The sequence below is a fragment of the Myotis lucifugus genome, unplaced genomic scaffold (assembly GCF_000147115.1).
Source record: "Myotis lucifugus unplaced genomic scaffold, Myoluc2.0 scaffold_60, whole genome shotgun sequence".
Lineage (NCBI taxonomy): Eukaryota > Metazoa > Chordata > Mammalia > Chiroptera > Vespertilionidae > Myotis > Myotis lucifugus.
In genome coordinates this window covers 4,072,740-4,086,134 of record NW_005871108.1, presented here as the reverse complement: position 1 = coordinate 4,086,134, position 13,395 = coordinate 4,072,740, and the positions used below count along the sequence as shown (strand labels likewise).

Below are 13,395 nucleotides of genomic sequence, written 5' to 3'. Positions count from 1 at the left end.
GGAGTGGAGGGAGTACAGGGCTGTCACCTGGGGACTGGGAGCTCGATACTAACACAAGACCCTAGCCCCATTCTGTCAATTAGGAAGACAGGCCAATGGCAGGAACTGTCCGTGTCCGCAGCTTTCTCTGGCCAGGGAAAAGGCTGAAGCTGCCTGTGGCTTCCCTTGACTTTCTGAAAGCCATTCTTCGAGTGACCAGACTGTCCTTCTGAACCTGTATCTTTCCCCCCACCCAACCTCTCAATTCTGAAAGGGACTGGGGCTGGATAGGAAGGTGTTCCTGAACAAGCATGTGTCTTTGCTGGTGATACAGAGTGGTTTCTGCCTTTCGAGGTGTGTAAATGTGGGTGTTTTACAATCAGATTTCCTGGGCGCCTGACCACAGCGTTTGCACACGAAGGTGAATGTGAGTAGTGGGCCTGTGTAGACCTGTCCTGTCCTTACCAGAGGAAAGATGACCCCATCTCCTCACTGGGCTCCATGTCACAGCACTGGACTCTGTGCCCAACCCAAGCCCCTCCGCCTGAAACGTCAGCCTTTTTCTCTAAGAAATACATGGAAATACTCACTTGGTTGTTAGAGCTGCAGAACTGTGGGAGATTTGTTCCTTTATCTATTTTCCAATGTAAAAAAATGTAATTCTATTATTTTGCTAATGACAAAAAAAAGTTATTTAGGAAGAAAATAAGTCACTTACACTTAATTTTGACTGAGCTGGTGGTGATGGCTGTGGAGCGGGCAAAGAGCTTGACTGGAATGGTGGTTTTGACACGTCGGACCAAAGGGACTGTGACCCGGGGTCGCTTCACAGGGACAGCCCTGGGCACAGGCACCGGTGAAAGGCGGCCCCGATAGTCGAAGAGCCTGTGAGGGCAAATGGGCCAGAGGCTGCAGCATGGCCTGTGGCCACCAAGGGTCACTGTAACTTTAGACTAAAATGTATATGGTTGGTGAAGGGCTGGCCTGCAAAACACACCTCTGCTTGCTCCCAACAAGCCCTGGGGTGAACAGAAAGGGTGTTCAGAACCCTAAGAGCTGCTGGGATCCTCACTACATTCACTTTTCCTACCAACCAGCTGCTTAAAGGCAGGTGAAGTGGCAGGTGATAATAGTTACAGCCCCATTCAACAGAGGAGTAAACTGAGACCAGCCCCAGAAAGGAGCCTTCCCTAGATAGAGCCACCCTGACACCCAGGCCTGCTCTATTTCTGACCTAGATTCTGCTCAATCAACTGCCACCTCAATCCCTGGTCAGAGTTTGTAAATTTTGCCAAAGCAGCACAAACCTGCAGCTGCAAACAGAGAGCTGTGGGACCGGAGGGCAATCCCTAAGCCTGCCTGAGCCTCAGTTTTCCCATCTGCCTAATGAGGATGGCTATCCCAAATTCTGTGCCCCTGCCCCCCCCTCCCCCCAAAACTGCTGTGAGGTAAAGCACAAGAGAATGTGGTTAAAAACCCATGATAGAAGGTGTGATTGATGAATGGCCAGGGTACTAAGAGAAGCATGAGGTCCTTTCCTCATTCTGGACGCCCTCAGTCACTCCCTCCATCTTAATCCACTTCAGAGATGGAGGGCAGGAGACCCAGCAGAGTGTCAAGGTTGGGTAACTCCCTCAGATCCCCAGGTGCCCAGACTGTTGCTGCCCCCCCGGCCCCCACCAACACCATTATCCAGCCCTCCCAGGAAGGCCTTTTTTCCTGTCATGCAGCTCAGTAGGCTGAGTAGGGGTCTCTGCCACCACATCTGCTGCTACCACCTTTCTGCAGGGAACGGCAGCCTCAGGGGTACACTGTAGGATCACTTCCCTGATGACAACCAGGAAACCTGACATCGATGGGCAATTCAATGCCCCATGCCTTGGCACTCCTTTGTTCAGGGAGCCCCTGCCCTGGGCTGGTGATGACTGGAGATGGAAAGTCCCAGACACTGCATTTCTGCCCCAAAGGGGAGGAGGCGGCTCTGGCCTTGGTCAGAATCACTGAACCACAGAATCCCAGAGCAGGAGGAGCCCTGAGGGATCATTTGGTGCAAGCCTATTTCACAGACTGGGAGGGAATTTACCCAAAGTCACGCAATCCATTCAGTGGCAGAGCTGAGATTAGCACCCAGGTAGTCTGACTCCCAGGCTAGGGCACTTTCAACTACAGTGGGGCCTTGACTTATGAGTTTAATTCGTTCCGTGATGGAGCTCGTAACTCAAATTACTCGTATGTCAAATCATAAAGTGAACGAGTGAGACATGTGATGCTGGGCTGATGTTGTGGCATTCACTGTGACGTTCGCTGCGCCAACTAGCGGTGGGGTAACTGAAGCTGGCTCGTAACCCGAATTTTAGCTCGCAACTCAAAGCAAAAAATTGGCTCGTATCTCGAAAAACTCGTTAGTCGGGACACTCGTAAGTCAAGGCCCCACTGTACACTGCACTGTCTCCTGAAGCAATTCACAGGTGAGAAAACCAAGGCTCAGAAAGGTTCTATTCTTCTTGGACAGCCTGGGGCAGCCTGGGACAGCCAGCCAGGCCAAGAGGGAGGGAGGAAAAGATAGAGGGAGAGAAGCAGGGGGGAGTTTGGGCCAGCTCCCACCATGATTTCCACTCAAGAATGTGGATGGGGCCATGGAGTGGAGGCCACAGCCTCAAGTCTGGGGTCTGGGTAGGCTGGGAAGTGGAGGGTGGGCCACAGCCTACCAGGGACCAATTCACACCTCTAACAGGGCCGCTAACTCTTGGCTATAAAAATAAGGCCCAGCAGCTCAGACTGAGCTCTGAGGTCCCTTCCTGCTGGCTGGGTAACTTAGATGGAACAGCAGAAGCATAAGAGCCCAAACTCCCTGCACTGGGCCCTGTACCGTTTTGAACTCCAACTTGCTGCATTTATGTGTCCCTTGGCTGTCCAGTCCCACTGAGCCCCACCCGGATTTAGGAGGAAGACAGGCAGTCAGAGAGTGGGAGACAGTGTGGGGTGGGGGAGCTCTAGCCTGGGCACCTGCAAACCTAACTCTAGTCCCCGCTCTGCCACCCACTTGTGGAGCAGCCTTGGGCAAATGCCTGTCCACACCTCTGGGCTTAGGTCCCACTTTGATGGCTGAATGGGCTGCACCAGCAATCTCTCAGGACCCTTCCAGCTTGGCTGTTTCATGCCTGGGCACGCCCCTTCCCTGCTCACCTGTCGTAGAAGTCGTCCCGGTAGTAATCATAGTCAAAGCTGTAGCCACTGGGGAAACAAAGGGGAGAGGGCCGGGGCTTAGGGACAGCCACTCAGTCCACTCTTCACAGGCCCTCATCTCCAAACACCCTCCCAAATTCTAGGCTCAGCACAGTAGTCACCAGTGCTCACTCCCTCTGTGGAAGAGGGACCAATCCCACCTGCACAGAGACAGACAAGGCAGAGCGCCCACCTGTAAATGGCAGATGCTGCTCTCTTTAACCCCTTGGGTCTGTTGGGCTTGGGCTCACCAGCCATGTTGATGTCTGTGTGAAGGGAAAAGGCAGAGTCAGATGCTGACAGGACAGCAGGTGCCCATACACATATCACCCTCATGCAAGTGTGCAGCAGTTTATGTGTACATATGATGTCCCCACAGACTGAGTCCCTAACACAGCCAACACATGTCCTCACACTAGACTCACCCACACAACACATGGAAACACCTCTTTACATATTCATATACATTCAGACACATGCATGCAAGCTCATAAACATATCACTCACACATACTTCATGTACATCACACACATATGTATTCTCAAGTACACTCATGCAAACACAAATATAGATAACACCCTCACATACACAGGTAATAAGGTCACACACACACTATATATACATATATATCATATACATATACATATATACACACTCTCTCAAGTACATTCAGACTTGGTTCCAATATCATATACATAGCTGCCTATATACAAAAGATCTAATGCGCATTCATACAAAATTCTAACAAACATACTTATGCCTAGAGCAGTGCTTAGCACGTAATGGGACCTCAACAAATATTTGGTAAATGAATATATGCATATCTGCTTACACACTCATATATATTCTGACACATACTACATACATACCCACTATAAGGTATATGTCCATGTATTCAGTTATATCCACATACCACATACTCAGGAATACATATACAAATATCCCTTCTCAAACATACAATACACACTCCACAGCAGACCACCAGCATGGCCACATCACATGTATATAACACCAAGGCCAAGGGTACCTCTTGCTTCAACTGTGCTCCTAGCACCTCCTCCTGGCTCCCAGAAAGCATTCTAACCTAAGCAATCTGTAGCCTAATGCATTGATTTGTAACTACTTAATTTACAACTATTGTTATAACATCTCTGACAGGGATAGTGGGTAGAAGTAGGGGTAAAATAAAAGGGATTAAAAGGGAAGCTGGAGAGTGAAGGCCAGCACCTACTCAGAATACTGGGAGCTTACCCAGGGTCTGCCCTGCCAGCACCCGCCCATTCTCTCCCAGCACAGCTGCTCGGGCATGGCGCTCGTTGGCATACTGGACAAAGGCATAGCCCTTGTGCACAGAACAGCCGGCCACACGGCCATACTTGGAGAAGATGGTCTCCACATCTGACTTCTTCACCACAGCTGTGTTGAGGTTTCCGATGAAGACCCGGGAGTTGATGGACTTGGGGTCATTCTTGTTGGTTACGTTGCTTGTCTGGATCTTCAAGGACATGGTGGGCACCTGAAGAGAGAGCCACTGTGAGGCTGGGTCCACGGGTTGGGCTCAAGGGCTGCCCATGGCCCACATCGTAGCTAAGTGAATTTTTTATGCCTTCCTCTATCCCCCACCCCACAGCATCCAGCTCCCCATTTTTGCTCATCTTATTGGCTGATGAGCTTTTGCCAGGTGCTTTACATATGTTCTCTCATTTGGTACGGACAAGCAGAACCAGGATATTTTACAAAGGAGAGAACACACATTCAGAGGTCACAATGCTAGTGAATGGCAAGGCTGGGATCTGAACCCTAGTCTGCTTGATTCTAATTCTTTTAAACCCACTCCATCTTTTTTTTTTAACTTTAAATTATCCTCTTTATTAAGAAAATAGATGACATGGTAAAAAAAAAGTCAGACATTCAAAAATGTTAGAGCCAAGTTTTATGCTCCTAATATTGAACTTTTTTAAAAGTCATTTTCCAAAGCAAATTCATAAGCTATAAAGGTGACCGTAATTCCTATTTGCAAACAATGCATAAAACATAAAGTAACGGGCACAGTATTCACATTTAAAAAATGCAATTTGGAATGTAAAACCAACTCCATCTTTAATGCTCATCTCAAAGGTTACCACCCCACACAGGATCTAAATTTGGAGACCTTCCACAGCGTCTGTTCCTTCAATGTAAAACCATGGCCAAAAGGTCACATGGTAATTACAAGTAATGTCTGCTCCGGAACAATACCATTTTATGAGTATTGCTCAGTCTGATCCAGACGTGGACCTAGCCATTGCTGTCCTTACTGGTACCTGCCATTTTGAAATAAGTCTCACTCAATACTCAGTGTGGGCTCAGTCTTCTGCTCATTGGTGCAACTCCCTTTGGAGAATGCCCAAGCCAAGACCCCATGAGCAATACTAATATTTTATCAGAAACAGACTTCAAGAACTTCATTAACTTGCCAAGAATGGTCATTCAAACCCATGTCAGTTAGTCCCTAAAAAGCCCATTTCTTTCAACTTCATCACAGTCCGTCCCAGAGCTCAAGCCCATGTAAACACTACAATTAAGTCAGCATATTTATCTGAGAATTGTTTTTAAATAAATTTTTTAGAGTTAACTATTTTTTTAAGTTTTTTTAAAAATATATTTCTTTATTGATTTCAGAGAGGAAGGGAGGAGAGAGAGATAGAAACATCAATGATGAGAGAGAATCATCGATTGGCTGCCTCCTGCACACCCCCCACCGGGGAATGAGCCCGCAACCCAGGCATGTGCCCTCAGCCTGGGACCCTCCAGTCCGCAGGCCAACGCTCTATCCACTGAGCCAAGCCGGCCAGGGCAAGAGTTAACTATTTTTATACTTACTCATTCAAATTTAGTTCTCTTTGCTAGAGATGATGCCGTACCTACTCTTTGCTCTCTACACTCTGGCAATGTCTTTTTCCCCAAAGGGCTGTATAAATATCTCTGCTACCCCCTCCATAGATAGGTTACAGCTGGGCACAAGCTACAGAGTTAAAGGGAAAAGGAAGCTCAATTTCAGTAGGAAAGGGCTAATGTTAAGCCTTGGCATTTATACTTCTTGGCTCAGTCTTCTGCTCATTGGCATAGGTTGGTGTAACTCCCTTTTAGAGCATGCCTATCTCAGTACCCCATCCTAGAGTTATTTCAGAAGGTGCTAAAAAGAAAAAAAGGTGCTAAAGACCCCCAAGCCATATGTATAAAATTCTCACCAGCATAAGCTAACGGTAAACTCCTACCTAATTACCTAATATATTTGGACAGAGGGGGCTTCTTTTTAGTAAAATAGAGAAGAGCTAAGTGTATGCTGGAAAATCTGCATCCTTTGTCCCATCAGGGTAAGAGTCCACAATTCTCTCCACAATGCTCCTAGCCTGGAAGCTGGCATGTTCTGACCAACAGATGGCATTGTTTGCAAGGGAACCATAGGCGGGACCAGAGCATTCTGGAGAACCTGCTCCTAGGATGGGCTTGCAGTAGCTCCAAGGATATAGTGGGGTCAAGTGTGCCATCCTAAGTAAGAAAGTCTGAGAGGGCACTGCTATTGATGAAGGGGCTGGTGCCAGCCTTGGAAATGACCTGGGAGGGACAGATTCTTGTTTGTTACTCAGTTTCCCTTTACATCCAATCATCAACATTTATTGAGCAGTGAGGGACACAACAGAGACCCATGAAAATACCCAATACACTGTCCATATGCAGGAGGAAATGCTCAATATTTGTGGTTTTCTTTGGATTCCCCATTCCTCATAATTCTCTCTGACATCTTTTCTCCTACCTGGATGACAAGCCACTCAAAGGTTAATTCCTTTGCCTGTCTGTGGGTATACAAGAAATTTGTAGGGCTTCTCCATGGTAATCAGATAACTCTCTCCTGGTTGGTTCAGCTCAAAACCATTAAGTTTTGGCCCAGGAAGATGCTACCTGCTTTGGCTGGAGGGGACCACCCAGGCCTGGGGTGTGGACTGAGATAGAAAGAGGAGGGGGGATTATGGTTCAGAGATCTGTTGATGACTGCTGGCTCTGCCACTGATCGGGTTGGGACAAGACAGTTGCTGGGTTTCCTCAGACCTCTAACACCACTGTGCAACTGCTCTTGGTACGATAGACAGCGGGATCAGTACTTGCTGCTTGGCTGGTAAGCACAGTCCTTTCACTTCGGCCCTGGCCCTGTCTAGTCTTTTCTCTAATCACCTAGGGTTTAGACCAGCCGTGGGCAAACTACGGCCCGTCTGAAATGAATAAAACTAAAAAAAAAAAAAAAAAAGACCGTACCCTTTTATGTAATGATGTTTACTTTGAATTTATATTAGTTCACACAAACACTCCATCCATGCTTTTGTTCTGGCCCTCCGGTCCAGTTTAAGAACCCATTGTGGCCCTCGAGTCAAAAAGTTTGCCCACCCCTGGTTTAGACAGTGCACATAAAAGGACTTTGCAAGCTGAGAAGCTTTTTACAAGATCGAATAACTATTTTGACTAGGTTCAACTTCTCTGTTCTACTAACACTACCATTTGTGGGCCCATTCTAGATGAGGGTCAAGGTCAGACTAGAGCACATTCTGAATGATACCAAGAAGAGACAGCCAGAAGCCATGTCACATGAAGGTCAGTTTTCTGATCTGTAGAGAAGAGACTTGGGAAGTATATGTATGTGGCCGTTCTGGGTGAGGAATCTGCAGAGCCAAGGAGAAATGTCCACCTGAAACACGCTCCAGGCACCCAACCTCTATACTTTCCCGTCTACACAGCCTCCAATCGCTTTCAAGGCCTGCACATTCCTTGGAGGCAGGCTGTGCTACTGCTGTGGGTATCCCCCAAGTACAAGGGGATAAAGTCTCTATGGGGGCATAGAAAAGCTCAAGTGTCTACATTCATGTCCATGAAGCTCCTACTAGGGAGGGATGGAATTGGGGGTGGGAAGTGGAAAGGAAGCATTCCCAGACTAATTCTCCCAGAACTGCTCGGGTCAGGTGCAGAATCCCAAAGAGTCAAAAATTCTAAATCCAGACACGGTCTTCCAGGTTGTTAGGAAGAAAACAAATTTGTTAGCTTTACTTATAACTTTCAAATATTTAGACATATGGTACGTGGGTCTCCATCTATACTCTAGCTCTGCCTTGCAAAAGTTAGAGACAGGAGTGACAAAGCCTGGGGCACAGTAAGTGCTCAATAAATGTTAGAGAGATAGAGGTGAGGTAAGAAGGGCTAGCTGATGGCCCTGCCATAAGTGGGGCCACTGAGGGCTGAGATCCCAGGCACTTTCTCTGATCTCTGACCCAAACACCACCCTCCACAGACCAACCATCCCCAACTCAATCTTTCACATGTAATTCTTTTTTGGTTCTTCAGGCTTCCCCCTAGCTTAGCGTGGGAGCCCTAGAAAATATTGACATCCTATTCAGCAGAAGTTGCTTAACTTGATAAGCTATTCCCCCCCTGGGCTAAACTCTGCCTCACAGATTAGCTATGTAATTGAGAGCAAGGTATCTGCAGCCCCCAGAGGCCCCCTGCTTAGCAATGAGCTAAGGAGAGATAAGTAGAGGGACTGTTTTTGGTGGTGGTGGTAGGAGGGGAGGTAAAACAGGAGAGGGGGAGAGACTTTTGAAATGTCAGATTAGCAGGGACCTTAGTGAGCACGAAGCTTATATGTCCCCACTCTGAGGAACAGAGAATGCCACAGCCATGAGTAGTAGCACCAAGAAACCCATGGGTCCTCTGACTCTAAATCTAGGGTCCTTATATTCCATTTTTCCTTTTGGGCTGATATGAGACAAGCCCCCAGGACAATGAAGAGCTGGGAGGCGGTGGGGGGGAGTCTAGATATGCTATGTTTAAGAAAACCAGGGTCTGGCTCCCAAGTAAGTGTCTATACCTTTACCTGCTAGAAAAACAACTGCTGCAGAAAACTGGGTCCTTAAGCTAATTAAAGCACACCAGGGACTCAGTCTTTGAAATGCAATTTACAGCTCAAAAGGATAGGCTAGCTTCTTCAGGCTAATAAGATAGAAGAAATTTGGCAAAAACAAATCATTTTCCCAGTTGAAACATTTCAGATGGAAGCTATGTTTTGAAAATCAAGAACCAAACCTAAACATGGGATGAAGTAACAGGGCGTTGTAAAGGTAGAAAAGCCCTAAAAGGTACCTCCACCCCTGAACTCTAGGTAAATGAGACCCACAGAGGCCCATCCCAAGTAAGAATAGCCTCAAATTACTCACTGCTAACGATGCGTCAGAGACTTTACATACCTTATCTTATTTAATCCTCACAACAGCCCAATGAGGAGGTATTTTAAATAGGGACACGGAAGCTCAGAGAGGCAAAATAGTTGATAAACAGAGCAAAGCCAGAACTGGGACCCAGTCTGTTTAACTCCAAAAACCCATGCATAGAGATGTTTGGGGTACTTAGTCCCACGGTGAGAATGTGTCAACCTGAGCCAGTCACACCCTCTCCTTGGTCCTCACCTGTTCCCATTTTCTACTATAATGCCTCACACACACTTGCACAGGATTTTAGTAAATAAAGCCAATATATATCCTTGATCCTGATATTGTTGGACCTATTTATAGATAAAAAAGCCGAGGATCAGCAAAGATAAGTGACTTACCTAAGGTCACCTAGGTAGTGAAGAAAGTAGCCAGGGGGCTTGAATCCAGGCTTTTTGTTCAACATTCTACATCCCACAGTCTCAGAACACCTCTAGTAAATAGGCACATCCTCCCCAGCACTGGATCTCTTTTTCTTGAAATGCTCATTTCAAAAGAGAAGCTGCTGCTCTTGGCCTTAATGATTTACCACCAACACCATCTGCTGGACATCTCTGACCTTATATTCCAGCATGGAATGAGGGCCACACCAGTCTGTGGCTTGACCTCTGCTCTTCAATAACCCTGGGGACATTTGGGCTTCATAGGAAAATAGCTATCAGAGACGAGGAGGCTATTTCTGAAGAAAGCCAAGCAATTATACTGATCAGTGCCCAGGGCCTCCTTGGTCCAGAGGCTCCTGGTTACCAGGTCAGGGATGACAAAACATCTATTAATCTCATTAAACTCACCTGGCCCCAGCTCATTAGCATTGCCAAAGAGATCATTACTGGCCAGACAGGACTGACTTTCCAAGGCGTGCTCTTTCAGCTCCTGACCATTCCCATGAGAAACCCTGAGCATTCTGAACCGAGGGACCCAGGGATGGGTGGGAGTATAAGGGATACAGGCTACAGGTCCAGGAAGCTTGGACCTGGCTCTACTGTTATGTGACCTGCAACAAGTCATATAATTTGTCTGAGCCTGATCATCCTTATTCTGAAAACAGAAATTACTTTTTTTTCCTGATTATCTTTCAATCTGATATAAAAATCAAATAGGCTAATCAATGTGAAAGTATTATGGTGCATCTATAAAATACTATAAAAGAACGGGGGCTTTAAACTATTCCTATTATTACCCAACACCTTTCCCCTTCATTCATTCAAAAAACATTTCTTGCTTTTTCTCCTTGGTGCTGGCAGTGTGAAGATGCTGAAAACAGTGCTCCTGGGCCTTGTCCTCCACTTGTTTTTCAAGACAGCCCTCTCCCCAGGAACCTGTTTCTTGACCATTTCTTTCTTTTAAAAACAAACAAACATATTTTATTGACTTTTTACAGAGAGGAAGGGAGAGGGATAGAGAGTTAGAAACATCGATGAGAGAGAAACATCGACCAGCTGCCTCCTGCACACCCACTACTGGGGATGTGCCCACAACCAAGGTACATGGCCTTGACTGGAATCGAACCTGGGACCCTTCAGTCTGCAGGCCAATGCTCTATCCACTGAGCCAAACCGGTTAAGGCTTGACCATTTCTCAATAGCAAAGGAAAAATGCACAGGAAATGGCAGAAAGAGCACAGGCTTTGAAGTCAGACAGGACTGAGTTCCAATCCCAGTCCTACTGCTTATGAGATGTAGCCTTGAACAGGTCCCTTAACCCCACTGAGCACCTCAACTACAAAATGGAAATTATGTCAACCTCCAGGATTAGGGTAAGGATTAAAGATAAAGTGTGTAAAGTGCCCAGTATAATGGCTGGGACCAGTAGGTAGTTATGTAAGAAAACTAAAATGCCCTATGCCCTTTGAAAACAGAAATCCTCCATATTCCAGCCCTAATTTTCTTATCATATCGTCTCACAATGCTCCACACTTCACCTATTAAGGGAGTCAGGGGTAGGAGGTCTATGCATGCTTTTCCCCTGTCCTAGTATTTTGAGCCAAAATTAGAAACTTCATAAAGGTGTCCTCCTCCCCATTCCTGTCAAATCAGGCATGTATGAGACTGGGAGAGGAAAGAACACTGGCTGGGAGGAGTTCTAGGCCTTGCTGAGCTATGGACTCACCCTCAGCTATACCATGAGTTCTTTAGTCCTATATTATGTAACATTGGTGTCAGCATACCATAGGCCCAGAAAGAAGACCCCAAAACAGGAAAAGGCAGAACTGGGGCCTCAGTCATCTCTCCCCATAATGTGCTCTGGGTATATATACCCTACCTTCCCTGCACCTTGCACCCTAACTCTACCCCTAACTGTGGCCTTAGGTTGAGGCTTACAAGCAGCTCTTATAGAGGGAGAGAAGTAACAAGGAATGAATAGGTGCAACTTTGGCCCTACAATCCCAAAACTGAGTTAGAGTTAGGGACCCACAAATTATTGGCAATCTCTTTTTTTTTTATTTACTTACTTTTTAAATATATATTTTAATTGAATTCAGAGAGAAAGAGAGGGAGATAGAAACATCAATGATGAGAGAGACTCATTGACTGCCTCCTGCACGCCCCCTACTGGGGATGAGCCCGAAACCTGGGCATGTACCCTTGACCAGAATTGAACCCAGAACCCTTCAGTCACAAGCCGATGTTCTATCCACTGAACCAAACCGGCTAGGGCCAACCTCTTTTGTTAAATTTTTGCCAAAGAATTTACCTAAACACCTACCTACTCATTCAATCGTAATTACAGATATCAAAATACTCATTGGGCCAACTATGGGCCAGGTGTTAATTAACAAATGCACTGTTCATTCATTCATCCAGCTATTGGTCTGCTACCTGATCTCAAAGAGCTCCCAGCCCAGCAGGGAACACTTACCACAGCCACAAAGCACATGTCACCTGGGCTGGAGTCCACTGACCAGAAGCAACCCAATGCAAAACAGCCAGGGATATCAGAGAAGGAGTAAGAGCATTATAGAAGGCTTTACAAAAAGAGAACATGTTTAAGGTGAATTCCCACTGAGTGGTGACATGGGGAAAGGCATACCTGGCAGGAGGAACAAAATATAAAACATGCTCCTTTCTCCTCTTTGCTCCTTCTATTCTGCCCTTTCTCTTGGTTTATTGAAATAAGGGCATTTCTTTAGTGCTGTCTCCTCTTCCTTTGACAGCTGCATACTAATTCTTGTCTTGAGGAAAACAAAAAGGAAAAACACTTCTTTTTTTAAAATTTTAATTCTTTATTGTTTAAAGTATTACATGAGTCTCCTTTTTCCCATTGACCTCTCCCTGGCCACCCCTACCCCTCAGCACAAGCCCTCACCCCCCTACTGTCTGTGTCCATTGGTTATGCTCATATGCATGCATACAGGTCCTTTGGTTGATCTCTTGCCCCCTCAGCCCCCCGCTTTCCCTCATAGGTTGTAGTCTGTTTGATGCTTCTAAACACACAACTTCTTTATCTCAGGCACTGTGTTGGAAGCTTTTCAGGCATAATCTATATATATAAAAGCCTAAGTGACCGAATAACCAACCGCTATGATGCACATTGACCACCAGGGGGCAGATGCTCAACGCAGGAGCTGTCCCCTGGTGGTCAGTGCACTCCCACAGCCAACCTCCCCCAGCTGGCCAACCTCCCGCAGTCCCTCCCCCCCGGCCGGCCAACCTCCTGTGGTTCCTCCCCCCAGCCAGGAGGCCCTGATCGCCCAATCAGGGCTGGCCCCCGGACTGGGACAGGGAACCAGGATTGGGTGGCGGCGGATGTGGCCCCTTTCCCAGGGGGACGAAGGGCCGGTTCCCTCTTCAGGGCTGGCAGCCAACCTCCCATGCCCCATCCCTCCCCCCAGCTGGCAGGCCCTGATCGGCCCGCTGGCCGCCTGCCGCAGTGGCAGTGTGATGGCAAGGGAAGGAGGAGG

At 47.0% G+C, this 13,395-nt stretch overlaps 1 protein-coding gene across 9 annotated transcripts in view; it reads right to left on the bottom strand.

The window, feature by feature from the left end:
- RALY (RALY heterogeneous nuclear ribonucleoprotein) overlaps positions 1 to 13,395 on the bottom strand; it is a 74,368-nt gene that overhangs the window by 26,364 nt on the left and 34,609 nt on the right. For 6 of the 9 annotated variants that reach the window (XR_002829466.1, XR_002829467.1, XM_023754389.1 and 3 more), the window contains exons 2-5: positions 4,456 to 4,720; positions 3,398 to 3,470; positions 3,166 to 3,213; positions 698 to 900 (exon numbers count right to left, since the gene is read on the bottom strand). Coding sequence is in view for 7 of the 9 variants with exons in the window: in XM_023754387.1 (XP_023610155.1) it covers positions 698 to 900; positions 3,166 to 3,213; positions 3,398 to 3,470; positions 4,456 to 4,720 (589 nt within the window). In the remaining 2 variants the exon portion in view is untranslated. Of the gene's footprint in view, positions 1 to 697; positions 901 to 3,165; positions 3,214 to 3,397; positions 3,471 to 4,455; positions 4,721 to 12,524; positions 12,544 to 13,395 lie in introns of those variants that run through there. The other 3 variants (XM_023754390.1, XM_006089417.3, XM_006089418.3) reach the window with 3 other exon arrangements.